Here is a 21,270-nt window from a genome sequence, read left to right on the forward strand (position 1 = left end):
ATGTGTCACTTAATTTTTTTTGACAATTTATTTTTCCTCTTGCAGATTTTATCTCATAGATGTATAGATTTTCGTAAATGATATTTTATGTTTCTTTTATGATTCTATATTAGGTTTATTTGTTTAAAAAAAATCTAAAGTTTTATTTGGCTGTTTGTTTTAATAGGCCAAAAATGTTACCAAATTATCCTTTAATATATTATTCTTTAAAAATCTTGTATTTTGTTATTAAAATCAGTCATTTCACCAGTTTTCCCATATCTAGACACTACAAAAAAATACATAATGCATTTTTTTTATTAACTTTATATTTCACTTTATATTTGACTCCATTTTATAATGACCGGTAAAAAATACCGGGGCTCTGTGTTTACGTTGTAATAATGAAATGTCTATAGTTAAAAAAAGTGGAACATTATTCGGTGCTGTAGACTAGCGCGTTTTCTGTAGTTTTCTGTATTTTTCAAATTTAAATAATATACTCAAAATAAATTAAAGTAATTTTATGATTTATTTATTTTTTATATTTTAAACAGATTAAGTTAACTCGTATGTTAGCTCCTAACGCCACCTGTTAACGTATTATCAAAGCATAGAAGCATACGTTGTTTACTTACGACAAACCTGTCAAGTTTAGACCAAATATTAATAATAAAATTTAATAATTATATAAACTAAATATGTTCAAAAATAATAATTGTATTTATATGAAATTTAAACAGATGAATCAATGTTGTTATTAATCAGATAACATCGATGACTTCTATTAAATTTTGAAAATCGTTAAGAATCCAATCTTTTAGTGACAGATATTCTTTTAATTTTTTTCTTTTTATTTAATGTCTAGACTTAAAGACTATCAGAAATTCGCTTGAACAAAAAAATTACTGTGACATGATAAAAAAGATTCTAACAGCGCAACCCGTAGGAATGAGAAGACGGGGTAGACCAAAGCTAAGGTGGATGGACGGGGTAACACAAGATGCCGAGAAGATCGGAGTCGGCAACTGGAAAATGCAAGCGAGGGACAGAATAGAATGGCGTAGAAAGCTTGAGAAGGTCGAGGCCCTCTAAGGGCTGTAGCACCAAGATGGTGATGATGATGAAAAAAATTACTGTACTGCTGCATTTCTAGATGTCTCTCAAGCATTCGACAAAGTTTGGCATGTAGGTCTTATCTCCAAAATTAAATCTATATTTCCTCATCCCATAAGTTCACTTTTAAGATCCTACCTGACAGATCGATTCTTTCAAGTAAAAAGAGGTGGGGAAATCACTAACCTGTTTCCAATTTGTTCCGGAGTTCCACAAAGAGCTGGCTTAAGCTGTGGCGAGTCCAAGTTAACAGTTTAAAATCAACACAAATAACGTTTACTTTAAAAAAAGGTGTCGCGCCACCAGTTTCTATAAACAACAATCCACTACCAGTTAATACCGTCGTTAAATACTTAGGAATCCATTTGGATAGCAAACTAAATTGGGGCATCCACATCTGGAAGAAACGCCTTCAACTCAGCTTAATCTACAGGAAAATGTATTGGTACATGAGTCGAAAATCAAATCTTAGCCTGGAGAACAAACTTCTGATATATAAATGTATTTTAAAACCGGTATGGCAATAAACAGCACAAATCTGGGGTACAGCAAGTAATACCAAGATACAAAAACTTCAACGTTTTCAATCGAAAGTACTGCGCCAGATCTGTAATGCCCCTTGGTATATCACGAACCACAGATTACACTACGATTTACAGCTACCAACAGTTTGCGAAGCAATATCTGCTGTAAACTCTGTATACAAGAACAGACTATTCTGCCATCCAAATCCGCTGGCCACGGATCTGCTCAACATTTCACACGTAAGAAGATTAAAACGACCAGACCCTTTGGACCTCTAGTAAATCAGGAAAAATAGAGCATAGTGTCTTGATGCGGTGAAAAGTGTTTTCTAAATATTTCCTTAATTTGTATTTCTAGCCTTGTAATTCTTATATGTGTGTCAGTGATGTTTACCTGTATTAAACTCTGTTTGTTAAGTGAAAGTTTAAACTAATTGATTATCATAGATTATATTTATATTATATTTTACCTGGGTGCTCGCCATTGGGCAGCTTCCCACTATGTTATTGTACATAAATCATTCATATTGCTTATTGTTTATAATGAGACAGATTGCAATAAACATTGGATGTTAAAAAAAAAAATTAATGTCTATATTTTGTTAGTAATTTTTCATGCCCTTTTCATGCAAATAATCTTTTTTGACAACGTCAAACGTTAATTTAAAAATGTAATTTTCAGTAGTAATATTCCTAGGACATTGATAACAGACGAAATAATTTCATGACAATCGAAAGCTCGTTCCTTGGTAACAGCACGAAGCCGAAGGCTGAGTGCTGTTACCAAGGAACGAGCTTGAGAAATTTGTCATGAAATTATGAGGCATTCATCAATGTCCGAGGGATATTCGGCGGATAATTTTTCGAAAAAAAAAATCATAACTCAACATAACGAAACATTTATTTATTAAAAGTACAGTTAGTGAAAGTATAATTATTAAAATTTAAGTTAACATTAGATTCGTTGCTGTTCTCTACTATAGAAGATCTATTACCACGCATAATATTTATAATCTTGTTGTGGTGTTCTTGATCGAGATTCAAGTATGAAAATTCCATGAATATTCCCCAAATATATTTGTGACTGTAGGTTGTATTTCTGGGAATTTTTTCTTTGATTAGCGCATTTATACTTTGAACATTCTCATTGCCGAAACGTGACATTTTGAAATTTATTTGGATGAAGTTGTCAAACTCGATCGTGTTGTCATAGGGATTGAAAATTGCACTGAATGCAATTATCAGTCTAATGTTGACATGATTGGGTGAAATCCACATGACACAAAATGACGAAATTTGAATGGTTGTTAGAAGAGTCGAAAAATTATCATTGCAATCAATTCTGGCTTAACCACATATAAACATAATATATAATATTATTATGATCATATTTCACAAATAGACATATTTAAATTCTTTAATAAAGTTGCTCTTGTTATCTAAATGACAACTGTCCAAGCAAAAAAAATGCAAATAGGCTTTATATAATTAGTTAAACATTGAGTTCAGCTATTATTAAAAAAAAAAGAACTTGTCAACACTTATTTTTGATTGTTATTGGTCGTCATATTTGAATTTGATAATGTATCTTATATGGACTCATTTCAATTACACTTTTTTGGATATTCTACTTTTAGTAGCATAATATTAACAATTAGCAATCAAATGGAACAATACAAGTATTCCATTGTTTCCGAACACAGCCTTGCACCCAAAAACAAAAGTATACCGATCCATAATCGAGCGGTACGATGAGTAATTTTTGAAGAATTGAATATCAATCACATACATAGCGGAGCTTCTTCAGCGGGCCCCACTTTCTTCCATCCATTATGCGCCACTGGGTTCCATCATGGGTGTCTTCTGGTGCAAAGAAATCGACCGGCCTGGTTTTGCGACAGTCTTCAACCGTTCTTCCACGGTCAGTGCTGACGGTACTACGGAACCTGATACAAACGACAGGTGCGAAGAATTCTACTCGTTGATGTTTAGTTTTAACGACTCTTAAGTGCGCGATGGGTACTTTAAAAGGAATTTCGGACATTAGGGAAATAATGTGGTTATTATTTATTGGAATATCTTTAGTACAAGGTAAGATTACCCGAAAATGGGTTTACAAGAGGAGAAAGATATATAACGGTGTGTTTTAAAGTATGTTCGAGAAGACATGTCGCACGTGGTAAATAGGTCATTAAGTTGATACACTCAAATATTTCCGTCTTTGGAATGTTATGTACATGGTACCGTAATTTTAACGCATTTTATTAAAATATTTGTAACTTACGACCTATTTATTTTTTTGTTGTTATTAAAATTATTGTAAAACTTTTATTAAGGAAATATCTATTTACCCGTTATAATATAAAATATTATAGTTTATCTAGAAATTAAAACAAAATCTGAATATAGTATTATCTGTTCCTTTGCGATATTTTAATTATATGAATGTTTGATTTAATATTATTACCATTAATTGTTCTTTTATCATCTGATTAACATATCTATTTAAGGATCGAATGATTATATGTTTTCAATAAAGATGTGTGGGAGTCACATTACTGTTTAATAAAATTATTTTGAGATCATTTATTTTTCTCTTCCCTTCTTTGCTTGTAGTTTTGTTTTGAAGCTATTTTGTTCTCTTATCTTAAAGCAATTACTATTTTTATTCGAAAAAAGCCACAATTTAAGTTTAAAATAAGTTTATTGACGTTTCAGTTACCACTTCGAAAATAGTTCTCAAAATACTAAAAAATAATTAATTAAACAAATTTTGTTCATTGTTCATGTTCAAACAAATTAAACAATTCAGACATATGTCATACATTTTAAAGTAGGAGACTTTAAAATGATATTGCCAATATTGCTGAGTTCCGTTCGTGGGACGACTTTATTGTAAGTAATTTTATTGACATTGTAGGTATTGATGATTTCCTTTTCAGTGTGATATCAAGTTCTGATTTTAATCAAATTATTTTTGGTTTACATATATTATATAATAATTCATTATTATATAAAATATACATGTAAATAAATTTAATATTTTAGAACAAAACTCAGTGAAGAAAATACCTCAATACTTACCAACCCACCAAAAAGCAGAATATACAGTATTAGGTGAAATTGAATTAAAAAAGTCAAATAAAATTAAACAATACACAAGAAAAGAGGAACTAAAGGCTGTAAGAACTTTAAAGATATAATAATAAACAGACCTTTTATAAAATTAACAAAGGATCCAACGTAACTTTTGGAAAACAGAATAGATAGAGCTTTATTGAAGTTTGAAGATTATTTAAAAAAGTATCAAAGATTAATTACACCAGTAAGACATCTCATTTTTATAGAGTACTGAAAGTTCATAAAACGAAATCACTACTTAGACCTATTTGTAGTACCATGAATTCTGTAATATTGAATTTAATTCACATAATATTTTAGTAAGTTTGGACATAAAGACTTTATTTACACATGTGACATTAGAAAGACTTTAAATATAGTCAAAAAAAATTAGAGAATGATGATACATTGGCAACTAGAACAAGATTAAATATATTAGCTATAATAAAGTTGTTGACATTATGTACTGATAATACCTATTTTCAATTAAATAATGAATTCTATAAACAAAATTTTGGTCTAGCAATGGACTCTAGATTTATCTCCATTATTAGTCGGTATATTTATGGAAGATTTTGAAACAAATATTATTTCTAAACAAATTTAAAACCCACAATATGGTGGAGATATGTAGATGATGTATTTTCAATATGGAGTCATGGATCAGAGTTGTTGGACTCATTCCTGAATAATATAAACGATAAAGAACAGACAAGATCATTTACCATGGAAAAGGAATATTATAACACACTAAATACTTTTCCTGGATGTTTTAATCTCTAAGAACGATACTGGCTATAAGACTCAAGTCTATACAAAACCAACACACATCAAAATATATTACTAATCAAATCACATCAGTATTAAAAAGGGAATCAATAAATCCTTATACTATAAAGCCAAAATTATGTGTTTTAACGAAAATTCGTTCATAGGAGAAACATGAGAAACATAAAATTAAACGATTAGAAGAATTTTTCTCAAGGAATTAAAAACAAAATTAGTTTAATTTAATAATGTTTGTATTTTGAGAACGATTTCAGAAGTGGAAATCTAAACCTCAAAAATAAACTTATTTTAAACTTTTATTGTGGCTTAGTCCCAATGAAAATGGTAATTATAGCTGAAACTGTAGATTCTTCTTCTTATTCCTTCTTGAATAAAGGCTTTAAAGCCTGTTTCTTTTTTAATATTAGCCTCCTAAATTGTTTAAATTATCAAGATAATTTATTTAAATTGTAGATAATTCCCATTAAAGATAGTAAATAATAATAATATGCTATAAGAAAATAGCTTCAGAATAATATTTCTAATAGTAAATCAAGAGATTGCGGATGTTGACTATCTTTGATTTACTTCTCAAGTAATGTATAATACTGTTGATTATGAATTATTCTTGGCATTTCAATTTCACTTAGTGTCTTAATTAGTAGGTTAACTAGTTTTTTGAGACTTTCGACAATTATTTCTATTATTATTATTTGTATAATCCATTCAAGGGAAATTGGAATATATATATATATATATATATATATATATATATATATATATATATATATATATATATATATATATATATATATATATATATATATATGATTCTGAAATGATATTAATAGTTCCTAAAATAAGGTGTTCTATTTTAGTGGGGTTTTCTTTGGCTATTAGTGAGTTGTTTATGAACTTAAATTGACCATGAGCTATGAATATATTTTTTAGCGGTGCTGGTAATTTGCCTATTAAAGTTTAAAATTTAGATTACTTAAAAGTTTAAAAATGGAGTTAACTTGTTTTGGCAGTAAGCCGACGATATGTATATTAAAATGAAAGTAAGGCCTGAAACACCTGCGGTGCAACATTTAAAGGAATTGTGTCTCTGAAAGTTACTGATACTAATATTACCTAATATTTAAACCTCTAGACAAGACTGCGTGAACATCTTGTAGGAATTAACGCAAATATAATGCTCATGAAATCTGTTCGACCGCTAATTTTTATCTTTAAACATTAAACAACATCCAATAGTAAGTAGGTGATACAAAAATAATCAAACTAAATAAATGCCATCCATTAATCAAGCCGATTATATTTTTAATCCATTAGATAATAATAAATTCTCTACCTTATAAGTGTCAAATCTATTGAGAATTAATGAGTTCATTTAATAAGGTGTTTAAATCGTAACTGTATAATTGTTTGATATGTTTATTAGTCCGTTGGTAAGAAACAGTTATGTTTTATAATAATACGTCAAGAACAGAAACAGATCTTTTAAATTTTTGGGTGCGGAGGTTAAAATTTTGCAAATAAATAATTACTTTTTAAACTTTTTGCCGGCATTATAACTGGTTCTACATAAATTTAACTAACTGTACTTTTTCGCCATATAGCAGCAACTCGTTATATAAAATACCATTTTTGTGCGTGTATTACGCAATAACCTACGCTCATAGTTACCTACTCTATTTAATGCGAATAAACCTTAATTTTATTTGATATAAATTATATTTAGCGTTTATATTTTTAACCTAAAAAACGGAAATTTCTATTTTACGAACTATTTCTGAGGTGGAACTCTTAACGTGAAACATACGGCCTTTTTATTAAATAAAATGCACTCTTTTTGGTTTGTTAAACTTAAATCAAATTTCTTTCTTTCACCGGTATATTAAAATGAGATTGTAAGCTAGCTGTAACACCAATAATTAGAAAAATATAAAAAAACGGAAAAACAAATTACGTATACATACTTTGGATAAAAGTTTAGATTTAAAATTGGTAATAGGTTATAATTTAATTATATCTGTTTTAAAAAAAGAAAATCAGTTTTTCAACTACTGTCATACATCGAATCACGATAGTCTGCACTCCTCAATTTGGTGAAAAAAAAAACAGTCCAGTATCTTCAACAAACTCACTCCAGCATATAAAACAACAAAGCGTTTACCGGTATTTTCGTGGCCTTTTATCCAAGTTGCATAAAAAAAACAAACTGAAATGAGTTTGGACTTAAATCAATTTGTTATTGATGAAAAGATATCTATGCAGCAACTTCGGTTAAAAGAACTTCGTACTGAGCTTGAAACTGGTAAAAATAATGGAGAAAATTACATTAAGATCAAATATGTGAATAGCTGTCCAAAGATAATGATGAAATTTCGTTTATAATTCTTTTGCACCAAAATTTACGGATTGGCTTCTTATGTATACGAATCTAAAATCTATTGTGTCAAAATTTAATGAATTTATAAGTACGGTTTAACTTTTAAAACCTCATATTATTCCCGTAAGAGAAACGTGGCTTAATTCTTCTATCACCGATGTTATTGTAAACATTGATAATTTTACTATATTTTGTAAAAACAGAGGCATTTGTCGAGGGGCAGGAGTATGTATCTATTTAGCAAATAAAATTACTAATACTTTTTTCATTAGCAATAAAACAATAGCCGTACTTGGTATAGAAATTATCTACTTATTTATTAGCAATAACTCTTTTATATTTAATATAGTTTGCATATACCAGCCTTCGGATATAGTACTTACTCAGAACAATATGCTTATTGACACACTGAGTAATTATCATATTTCCAAAACTAATACTATCAATTCCCAAAATTTATTTAAAAACTTTATCATGAACTCACATTAAATACAACTGATAACTGAATCTACACGGTTTAGAGCCAAAAATAATCTTTCATTTTTAGACTTATTTTTCACAAATGACCATTAATTAATTTCTATAGTTGAAGTGTCCTCTCCTGTAGGTCTTTCTGACCACTCGCTTATTACTGCTCACATTCAATTTAGTTTACCACCGTTTACAAAAATAATGTCGTAACGTATGCCACTACTGATTTCTTTAATGTCAATTCAGTTTTATTCCAGTTAAACTTGCAATTTATTATTCTTAATCACTCTGATTTATCGTCAATTTGGAATTGTTTTCTTCATACTGCTATTACAACAATTTCTGATCATACAACCGAACGGCAGCTATACAGAAATCGACTAGAACCTTGGATTAACCTCTCAGCTCCCAATGAATTCAACATAAGCAGAAGCTTTGGTGAACATATAAACTTACTAATTTCCTTCATGATTTTCTCGCTCACCGTGATTTTTCTAACCAAGTCAAACAATCGTTGCTAAAGTTAAGAACAGAATTTGAAGAATCTATCATTGCAAGTGGTAATAGAAAAAAGTTTAAAGGTACATTCGCAGATCTTTATCTCCATACCATTACTTAAAAAATCTGACGGGTCTTTATGTTCTTCGAATAACGAATCTTAGAAATGTTTACCCTTAGTTTTTCTCAGGTTTTTACAGATGAACATAATGATACCATTCCTCAAATAATGTGCCCACGTTTCCTTAAAACTCTGGGTAATATCTCTTTCACACAGGATACAATTACACATTACTCTTGGAAACTACACAATAATTTATGACCTGGATTAGATGGACTAACCTCCTTGTTCCTTAAACAATGTGCAGAATCTGTAGTCATTACTATATCTCTCATAATTAATTCTCCTTTAAATCAAGGTTCTCTCCTCTCGTCCTGGAAATTGGTGTCGGTTACTCCTATGTTCAAGAAAGAAAATAAACTTAATTGCAATTATTATCGTCCAATCAGCCTGGTTGCAATTGTCGGCAAGGTCATGGAATCCATTATTTCGAAAGCTATGTATGAGTTTCTGTTTCAAGAGAATGTCTTTGTTTTAGCATGGATGTATCAAAGGTAGTTTAACGATCACAAACTTACTTCATTATGTAATATCGGCATCCTGTTGATGTAGTCTACTTAGACTTCTTCAAAGCTCTCGACCGTGTTCCAAAACGTCGATTACTAGCTAAATTGGATCACTATGTTATCTGCGGAAAGTTAGTCATTTGGGTTCAAGTTTCTCTATCCGACAGATACTTCAGGGTTCGTTTTGGGGAAGACTACACACTAGATATGCCAGTCACGAGTGGTAACCACAAATATTAATACTTGGACCGCTACTTTTTGTATCTATACTAGTGATCTTCCGCTCATTGTATCCAGTAAAGTTTTCATTTAAGCTGATGATACGAAATTATATGTGAACCTAACTTTTAACCAACATGTTCTTTAACACGATCTTAAGGCAATATTCGAATGGTAGCCAGGATGGTTACTTCTGTTTAACGTTCAAAAATGCGTTATTCTACATATCGGCAAAAATAACCCATTACTATCGTACTTTATTAAAGGACATCTCTTAAACTCGGTAACCTAGCACAACGATCTCGGAGTGATAATTAATAGTGACTTAAATTGGTCTGATCACATAGTGTTGGTGAATAAACGTGCAAACTGTTTTTGATCTGTAAATGTAACACGTATATCCCTAATCTCTGCTGTAAACTTTACTTAATATACGTCAGACCCATTCTTGAGTTTTTCAAGCCACTGTGGAGTACAGATCTCAGTCGCGGTAAAACCTACTTGAAAATGTTCAGTGTAAACCCAAAAGACTGTATATCGTATAAGATCTAATTCTTCGAGCAGCGACGTCTTCAAGGTGACTTAATTATGTCCTTTCGTATTTTAAAATACAATTTTGGGAACCTAAACACCATATTCACTTTAAATCAAAAAGAAAGATTAAGAGGCCGTCGTTACAAATTAAAGAGGAAACCGATTACCTGCAAGGTCAAGGGTAAACTTCTTGCTAAACAGAATATTTAATATCTGGAACAACTTGGATAAAGACAAAATATCGGCAACTACTGTTGACATCTTTAAACTTAAACTTTTGACTCCACGACAAAAATCTTTCTCAAACTCGAAGTTTCAAAAAATTTAACAAAGTATTCTTCAAAAACGTATATTTATTTAAGATTAAAACATAATTAATTGTAATGAAAATTAAATTTTAAACTAACTAATGTTTGACGTTTCGATTTCAACCATAAGCATGTTGTTGCAAGCTAAGTAAGTCAACCATTAATTTTGAAAAACATAACCTACCAACAACAACAACTTGTTCGTTATACATTTTCCCAGTATGTTTAAGAAAATCTTTTTTGAAAACGACGAGTGAAAATCGAAACGTCAAATTTTAGTTAAAAATTTAATTTTCATTGCAATAAATTATGGCTTCATCCCATATAAACATAATATTTAAATTATAAACTATTTGTAAATTAAAAATTTTGTCCTAATAGACAAAATGAAACAATAAAGAAACGAGAAGAAGATTTGAGGAGTACAAAAATAGCGATTGTAAAAAGCACTTATATGGATCTTAAACAAATGAAATATTGCAATATTAACAAATCTAATAAACTAAGATATTCTTCAAAACCAAATTCAATAATAATAAAAAAATGAAAAAATAGCTTTTTAATTTAATTTACGTGTCTAGATAACTATTGGTCATTGACAAGGGAACTAAAAACAATGTTTACAATATTAGTTAAAATTTTATAAGTTTAGGTACTGTTAATATATAAAATATACTGTATATACAAAATTTTTAAATATGTTATATCAAATTTCATAAGTTACAGTCTCTCAAAAAATTAATTAGAGAGTTCATTAAATCAGGCGAATTAAGTATATCACTAAGGGTACCACTAATATTGTGCTGTCGTCGGATGGGACTGAAAGTACTGCATTCAAGTAGGATATGCTGGATGGAAAGGCGTGTGTTGTTACAGCATTTACAAACTGGTGGATTTCCGGAACTTATGGGGTAACCATAAGTGAGTCGAGTGTGCCCTATTCCTATTCTTTTGATTACTGCTTTGTCTTTTCTTTTTTCTATAGGGATGTATGGTGATCGTATTTTTGGTTGTATTTGGTGTAATGTGGATGTGCTTTTACTTCATTGATCTTACTAATTTTCCATGTATCTCATTGACATTGGATGTTGTGAGCTTAAGGTTCTTAGTGAGTGAATCGATGACAGTTAGTCGGTACATATGGCTATGCATTTGCTGATTTTTGGTGTGACTTCCAGAGCTTTATGTATTTCATACATTTTCGCTGTACGTATACTACAGATTGTAGGAAGACAAAATTATGCTATTGTTTGGTCTATTGTAGTAACTGTGCAGCTTGTTCCATCTTCATCCTTACTGGCGTCAGTGTAGAATATTGTGTCAAACTTCTCTATATCTATCATTTTATTGAATTCTTGTCTAAGTAGAAGGGTGGGAGTTTCCTTTCTGTCATAGATACATAGACTAGTGTTAAAAGTAGGCAGCTTTATGATTCAAGGCGGGGTATGAGAAATATAAATAGGGGTCATGTTTGAGAAATCTATATTGTCATTGGACATACCGACCTGGGTTTTTCTATGGGCCCCAATTGTGTGTGTCTGGTCACAAGCTTGGCACCTGGATTTGAGGAGTTACTTGGCAAAGTAATTCAAAACGAGTCTTTGTCTCCTAATGTTCAGGGAGGTTTGCAGGGTTCGATATGAAGACTTTCAGATAGGTTGAATCTAAAGACACCAAGAAAAATTTGAAGAGATGTGTTTTTAATGACATTAAGATAATTTAGGAGAGTTGCAAGCGGACATGTAGAATATGCTTCCATAATCGAGTTTGGATCTGATAACAGGTCGGTAAATTCTAAGTAATAGTTCCTCTTCAGCGCCCCAGTGATAGTAAGCAAGGGATTTAATTATGTTAATTATTTTCAAACAATTAGCCTTAGTTTCTTGTATATGATTTCTCCAGAACGGTATTTTGTTAAACTTTATACCTAAGATTTTTTGATTATCTACTACATGAAGAGAAGTTCCATGTAGCTGTAAATTTGGTTGGGAAGACTGCTGATTTAAATGGTGAAAATTTGAATTCTACTCTTGCTGATCAATTATTGATACTCTTTAGGGTGTTTTAAAATAAGGCACATGTGTTAGTTGTTCTCCTACCTTGACAAAATAGCAAGAGAGCATCAGCGTAAATAGAGTGCTGGACTGGTGCTTTTATCATAGAGCATATGTCATTAATACATATCAAGAATAGTGTGGTGCTAAGAATAGAAGGTTGTGGTAGCCCATACTCTACAGCTTGTGGTGCAGACATTTTGCCACTTATGGACACTTGAAACGTTTTATCCTTACCTTCTAATTTAAGGTCATTTAGTTTTACAAGAATTACTGGTTTTGAAGTATTATCGAAAGCACTTTCTATGTCTAAAGCAACGGCTATTACCTCATTCTTATTTTCCATGGCGTACGCAATTTCAGACTGTAGTGTAATCAGGTTGTTCATAGTACATCTATTTTGTCTAAATACTGACTGAAATGAATTTAATCATTTGTGCCGCTTTAAGTACCAGTTGAGGCGATTATTTATCATTTTTTCTAAGAATCTTTATAATGAACACGTTTAAGAAATAGGTCGAAATAAACTCGGTAATGCTAAGGGGGAGTCATTTAATTTAAAATACGTAAATATAAATCTTAAATTAAAAAAGACAATCGTATTACCCTTTTCAAAAGTTTATCGATCAAAAAGCAGCTTATTTTGGTCAACAAATCGGGTGTCGAAAATTTTTATTACTGAAAGTAAATATATATAATATATACTTCTCATTTGTTAAATAAGAAATAATGTACAGCTTCGTAATTTGTACTCATTCTCATTGTTGTTACACAAATACATAATCTTTCAAAATTATATTGACGATTTTAATGCTCAGTCATGACAGAAACCCTAATCTCAATGTTCGCCAAATTTTATCGATTGTCCACATCGGCCAACGTTTGAAATTGTCAATATTCTTATAAACAGTCTTAAGAAAAGGGGTGGTTCTCCACTTCATGCCATCGTGAAATATATTGCGGCTAATTTCAAGTCGATGCAAAAACGTATGCATTAAAAATATTTAAAAGTTGCCGTTGCTACTAAATCGTTAGTACAAACGATTAATGACTAACTCGTCGGAGTCCTGTGGATCTGCAAATTCTAGTCCAGAATAAAAAAGGGACATAAAAAAGGAACTAACTTACTGATACCACTGTTAATAATCGTGTGGCCACTGACGGCAAAATAAAATCTTTAAACAAAGTAACAGAGGCTAAAAGAAGTCCCTACCTCTCATTTTCGTCTGCAGAAATTTTTAAATTCCGTAGAGGACAAAGTAAAAACACCAACCAAAGAGATGAAATCAAATAAAGGCAGGCGTAAGAAAAACAAAAGATCAAGGCAAAGACTGCAGCAAGCTCACCGAAAGCTAGAAAACCTGTTGCCCCTAAAAAGAACGAACTCGACTAATATCTTATATATAACGTATGTCCATAACGTTTTCAGAAAATTTTAGATTTAAAAGTATTATTGGTAGGAGGCATTGGATCAAGTTGCCATTAAAAACAAAGTAAGTAAACAATTTAAACGATATAAATAATGTCAGTTTTGACAAATACGGTTTGTTAAGAGGTCGTACAAACATTTTCGTCAAAGAATTTATCGTGTAGTTGGACATGTACCAAAAAACAATATTGTAAAAAATGTTCGTGCTCAAAATATTTCTATGTCAACGATTTACCAGACAAAAGTAGAAGACCAAGAGTTTTAACTCCTGCTCAAGAACAGAGATTAATTCAGAGTATGGAAAACCAATTAGGAAAGTCTTTGCGAAATGTTGACCAAGAATATATTGTTAGAAAACACACCAACCCAGTTAGAAAAAATTCCTAGATGTTGCCATGCATTGAGACGTATTTATTTTCGCGGTAATGATGATGAAAAGTATTTTACTTTATTCAATTTCGAAATGAAGGGCAATGACGGATTTTATACACGCAATGTACAAGATACACCGGATGAAGTTAGGTTTAAGGGAAAAGTGAAATTTGCCGTTAAAATTTTGGTATGGTGTGCCATCGCAGAAGCTGGTGTTTCGCAGCCGTTTCTTGGGCGTGTTCGCGGCCTATGGTACATTCAAGACCAAATTTACGTGCCATCGAAGATCACGGACCTCTTTCTGTTCTATAAAAATGCACTATAAACCTTAATGTATACTTTATTTCCTGTATTTAGATAATAAAATAAACTTAATTTACAATATTAAAAAATACATATTTATTTCTTCCGAAAACGTTAGGGACATGCGTTATTAAAAACGAACAGTAGAGACCATACTAATAGACTTAGGGAAATATGCAAATTGCATATTTTGCATATAATGCATAAAAAATGCAAAAATGTCAAATTTTGCATATTTTTATAAAAGTGAGTTTAAAGTGCATATAATTTGAAAATTTGGTGTTAACTTTATATTTTTATACTCAAACTTACAGACAGCATGAAAATGCCAATATTTAATTTTCTTTTATAATCACTTGGTATTCAAATTCTTGGTATAGTAACTAATAAAAGACAGCGGCTTATAGTTTTGGCACGTTTTGTCCTGGAATTAAGGGTTTGTGTTTGCCAGTTTATGTCTCTAGGTAAAAATTTTTATTTTGACGGTCAGTTTCACTTGTTTTCACTTTTGTTGTAAAATTGGGGGCGTAAACAACGTGTATTTCTAATTGTTAATAATTATTGTGCTTTGAAAATCCCGAAAATAAGCAATGTTTCAACTTGCATAAAACCTTACAAAGACCTATCTATGGGTATGGATAAAGTTTATTGCTCGTGTTATGGCAGAACCGTAAGTACATACGTATTATTTTTTATTTTATTTAAAAAATTTACACAGTGGTACAAACAAAGATTTTAAAATTGGAGATTATGTTTAAGAAAAGTACCGACACAAGGCTAGTTCGCAATAAATCGATGTATTTTTTCTTTTTTCAAGCATTTTTTAAATTCCTTGCGATAAAAAAATAGGATACCTATTTAAAATTCAAATCATTCAATAGTCTACTGAAAGGTCGCTAACATTTTTTTTTCTAACAATAGCATAGTTTGCTTTAATTTTGCTAAAAACAAAAACAAATTATATATGCATTATACTTAATTAATTAAGTGCTTTTAATTTATGCTCACAGTATTTTTTCTTTAAATGTAAACAGAAAAGACCAAGAGCCTCTTGTAAATATTTGGGGGTTCTTCCTTCTTGCACAGTCATTTCTTGACATTTTCAAGATTACTACAACGATTTTTATTTGATTTAATTTAAATATTTTAATTGTTATGCAAAAACGGTTAATTTTTAGTTTATTTTTACAATCTTAGATTTTAAAAATGGGTACAGCTATAGAATATTCATATTCTTTTTTAGATTTCATTTGAAAAAAACTTTCAAATAGATCAGCATGTCAGAACCTCGAAACATTTAGCTAAAAAAGTAAAAACCACATCCGGTGAAAATATCAACCTTCAGTGTCCAAGTGCTTTCAGTCAAGTTCCAAAAAACAAACCGAACAAGAAATTTTTAACGAAGACTTGTGTCGTGCATTAGTATCTTCTAATATACCGCTTTCAAAATTATTTAATGAAAACTTTAGTTCTTTTTTAAAAAAATATTGCAAATAAAACATTCCCAGTGAACGAACTCTAAAGAGAAATAATGTTAATTTGTTATACTTCTCAGTTATCCACAACATAAAAGCCGAAAAAGGTAATAATTACTTTTACATTATGTGTGGACCAGACCACTGACTCGTCAGGAAGATACATTGTGCACTTATTGATTGGTTTACTTAGCGATGAAACCTTTCCAAAATCGTATTTAATTTCCTGTAAGCAAGTCGAAAAACCAACGCTCTAACAATATCGCGGTTTCTACAAGAAGCATTAGCAAACTTTTTTCTTCCGCTGCTGTGCCTAATGATAATTTATTGCTTATTTTATCTGATGCCGCACCACATATGCTGAAAGCGGGACAAAATTTAAAAATATTTTATCCAAACTTAATACATGTCACTTATTTAGCGCGTGGAATAAACAGAGTTGCGGAGGAAGTAAGAAAAAAATTTCCAATAGTTAACAGTTTAATAGCAAGCGTCAAAAAGGTATTCCTGAAATCACCTGTAAGAATACAATGTTACAGAGATATGCTTCCTGCTGTTCCACTGCTACCGCAACTCATTTCAACACGTTGGGGAACATGATTGGAAGCAGCTAATTTCTATGCTGATCATTTTGTTGATTTAAAAAAAATAATTAACCTTTTAACGGATGATAGTTGCCAATCTTTATTAGAAGCTAAGCAAGCCTTCCAAAATAACATCCTCCAACAGCAACTGTCATTCATAAAATTAAATTATAGTTTTGTCCAAAAAACTATAACTCAATTAGAATCATCCAAATTATCATTGTTAGAGAATACAGTTTTAATAAAAGAATTTGAGTCATTCTGTCAAAACGTTAAAGGTACTATTAGAAAGGAAATTTTTTAAAAATTCTTTCTGAAGTGGTTCAAGTATTAGCTGGGACATTTTCCGAACCACTTAATTTAGAACCATCTATTATAGTATATGAATTCAGTTGAAAAAAGTTTTTCTATTTACAAATATATGTATTCAGATAGAAGCCATAAGTTTTTATTAGAAAATTTTAAACATCATTTGATAATCTATTGTTACCATAATTCAAAATATTATTTATATGTTACAATAATAGTATATGTTATGTATTTATAATATTGTAAATATTTTTTATCACATGCATATTTTCTAGATAAATATGCATATTTTGCATAAAATACTGCATATTTTGCATAAAATACTGCATATTTATGCGCATATTTCATACTTTTTTATTTGCATATATGCCTAAGTCCACATACTAGTATTTAATAAATTATATTGAAGAATTCAATGCTCTTTCACAATAGAGACTATAAAAGCGAAGGATTTTATAAGTTAAGAGTAGTTAAATAAATTTTAAATGTGATAGATATTAAAAACTGAAAATAGAAGAAGCTGCTCCCATTTTAGTAAATGCAGTAAATTGTGTAGCGAATTCCTCACTAGAATGTACTTAAATTCTTAAGCATAATACCAGATGTAACACGATAATAAAACACTAAAAACCACGAATATAGCTAGCAATGAATTTAAACATGATCTTTACGGCTAATTAGGTAAATACATAGGTAATTTCTTAAAATGGCTTTTTGTACTTACTTACGTTGGGTAGAGTTCTTCTGTTGGTCCAATAATCTTTCAATTACAGTCCGAAATGTAAAAAATATCATATGAGTTTTATTTAAATTTTTATTAAATTTAAAATAAAGTTTTTAAGTTAATTAAATATAATGTAATTTTTAATTTAAGTCTTTTGGGGAAAGTTTAGTTATTATAAATAAATAATTAAATACAGCATTATTTTTTCTAAAATAAAAATGATTAAAGTCGGCTTGATTTGGGTAAATTCTATATTGTACTCGGTATATGCATATTTGGATTAGTCGTGACAAAAATTAGTGTCTAGGTATGTAGGTACGACAGAGACTCGCAAACGAATATGTGCGTTCATATGATGTTTGTTGATTATTCGTACCGTTACTTCTATCAGGTATTTTTGGCCTACTTTACAATGATTAATGAAAACTGGTGTTACATTATTCATTACCGCGCTGCCCATACAGTAAACAAATACGGAGTGTCCTAAAACAAAATTAATTCGTATAATTCATCAAGTTTGTAAATTCGCTATTAACAAATAGTGGGTTTCCTCTTTAATTTTTAGTTATGAAATTGATTATAAAATACAAAAATATTTTTTGTAAAGTAGACTGACTTTTTTCTTTTTTTATTTGTTATTTCTTGTTCATTATAATTTTCTGATCTCTACTTTTAAGAGCGTAGGCGCAAAATTTCGGGCCAATGCTTTTTAAATGCATTCATTTCTTTCAAATCCTAAGAAAACTAATAAATATTTTTTTGGAAAAATTTAAACGCAGAATGAAAGATTACATTATTACCGAGGGCCGAAAGTCCCTTAGAATAAACAAAAAGTTTCTTTTAAATAAAATATTTAAAACTCAAAATCACACTAAATTTTCTCTTCATTTTCACCCCTGTAACTTACTAAAATAAATATTATACAGTGTAACCCATTAAGGAAAATAACAACGAAGGGCCAACAATTCTGAAATCTGAAATCATAAATGCAATTAATCATCTTAAAACAAATAAAAGCCCAGGTCCAGACGGAATATACCCAGAAACGTTAAAATTAATCAGCGAAGAAAATATCGAAATATTTGTCCTTTTATTCAATCGCATTTATGATACAGGTAAAATACCCCAAGATTGGCTGGAGTCAATATTCATCCCACTACCAAAAAAGCCCAACCCACAACACTGCAATGAGTTCCGTCTTATAAGCCTTATGAGTCATGCAGTAAAAGTCCTACTAAAAATCGTACATAATCGTATCTATAGAAAGTGCGAAACAATCATCGGAGACGATCAGTTTGGATTCAGAGCCGGCATGGGAACGAGAGAAGCCCTGTTCAGTTTACTAGTTCTCGCTCAAAAATGCTACGACCAACAGAAAGATATATTTATATGCTTTATAGACTTCGAAAAAGCATTTGATAGAGTAAGACACGACCTACCATTAGAACGTTTGCAAGAAGTCGGTTTAGATGGAAAAGACATCAAATTCTTAAAAAACTTGTACTGGAACCAAAACGCCAGAGTTAGGATCGAAGGTTCCACATCCGCAGAAGTAGAAATTAGGAAGGGAGTTAGACAAGGATGTGTTCTGTCGCCTCCGATCTTTAATCTTTACTCCGAGTTTCTATTTAAAGAAGCATTGGAGGATTCCAAGGATGGAGTCAAGGTGAATGGCGTAAATATCAACAGTATCAGATACGCCGATGATACAGTGTTAATTGCGGATTCCGACGTAGGTCTACAACGACTCATCGACAAGACCAACTCGACATGTGAGCAATTTGGTATGAAAATAAACATTAAAAAAACCAAAGTGATGTCAATTCGAAAAAACCAAAACGTACCTCAACCTTGCACATTTTAGAACAGGTCAATAGATTTAAGTACCTGGGATGTTGGATCGATAGCAGCCTAAATCCTGATCTAGAAATAAGATCGAGAATAGAACAGGCCAGAAAATCTTTCGAAAAAATAAAAAAACTGCTTGGTGATTCTCGAATAAAACTCGAAATTCGACTACGTTTATCAAAATGCTACGTCTGGTCGACTCTTCTATATGCAGTTGAAACGTGGACCCTAAAAACATCAACCGTAAATAAATTGGAGGCCTTTGAAATGTGGATCCACCGGAGAATGCTCAAAATTTCATGGACATCGCATACCTCAAACGAAGAAGTGCTGCATAGAATAGGCAAGGAAAGAGAACTTTTTAACACAGTAAAAGTTAGAAAAACATCATACCTAGGCCACATACTGAGAAATAATAAGTACCAATATGCCCAACTTATAGTGAAAGGAAAAATCGAGGGAAAGAGAGGCCTAGGAAGGAAAAGACTATCGTGGCTCAGAAACATCCGACAATGGACAGGGCTAAATTTTGAACAGCTAATAAGAACAGCTGAAGATAGAGAAGAGTTTAAAATTGTAGTAGCCAACCTTCACTGAAGAGAGGGCACTTTAAGAAGAAGAACCCATTTAGAGTGGAAACACGTCTATAATATTTGAAGTTGTTAACCGATTTTAAATGTCATGTAATAAAAGGTCTATCGCGGAACAAAATATGAAATATTTAGTTAAATTTTCAGGGCAGTCTACGATACTTTTTCTTCGTCGAAAATGGAGAATTTGTATAAGCGATTTTTTAATTAAAAAAATTTCTACGGCACTGGATTTAGCGTGGCTTCAAATAGCTATGACAAAAATTTCTTAAAAATATATTTATTAATAACGAAGTTATGACAACTTAAAATCTTAAAACTCACTAAGCAACGAGTCAAAAAAGAACACCCTGTATCAAGAGATACCCATAAAACTAATTATTTTTCAAATAATTTTAATAATAAACCACTACTAGACAAAAAAAAAATGTTTAAAATAGCATAAAAATTTAATGCAAGTAACGCAATTACATTATTATTAACTTTACATGCTACAAATCTCAGTTGCCATGACAACGATATTACTGTTTGACATTATTTGTGTCATACAAATTTCAGTGCTAGCATAAATTTATGCATAATATCCGCAACAATATTTACTTCAAATTCTTTTAATATTATTTTGTGTCATGGCTGCAAGATTAAGTTTGAGAGAAAAAATTGAAACTATACGTCTTTTGGGAGATAATAACGATAGAAGTGCCAGGGAAGTTTGTACAATATTTAATGACAGACATGTGGATCGTCCTAATATTAGCTACGGTACGGTAAACAAAATAAATAGAATATTTAATGAATATGGTGCAGTATCAAAACTAATTTTAAAAAATAACCCGTTACAAAGTAGAAGAGGAAATGATCAAATCATTTTAGATCATTTAAAAAATAACCCTAATGCCAGTTTAAGGAATGTCAGTTTATATTTGAATGTGCCTCGAGAGAGTATTCGGCGATGTCTTAAGGTAAATAATATTAAACCTTTTAAACCAAAATTCTTACACATATTACAAGAAGGCGACGAAG

At 30.7% G+C, this 21,270-nt stretch overlaps 1 protein-coding gene across 1 annotated transcript in view; it reads left to right on the forward strand.

Moving 5' to 3' along the window:
* Nucleotides 1–3,488: 3,488 nt before the first annotated feature.
* Nucleotides 3,489–21,270, forward strand: part of LOC140447582 (uncharacterized) — a 369,617-nt gene continuing 351,835 nt past the window's right edge. Inside the window, exon 1 of the mRNA XM_072540314.1 lies at nucleotides 3,489–3,710. Coding sequence (XP_072396415.1) covers nucleotides 3,635–3,710 — 76 coding nt within the window. The 5' untranslated portion in view covers nucleotides 3,489–3,634. The remainder of the gene's footprint in view (nucleotides 3,711–21,270) is intronic.

This window comes from Diabrotica undecimpunctata, chromosome 8 (assembly GCF_040954645.1).
Source record: "Diabrotica undecimpunctata isolate CICGRU chromosome 8, icDiaUnde3, whole genome shotgun sequence".
Taxonomy (NCBI): domain Eukaryota; kingdom Metazoa; phylum Arthropoda; class Insecta; order Coleoptera; family Chrysomelidae; genus Diabrotica; species Diabrotica undecimpunctata.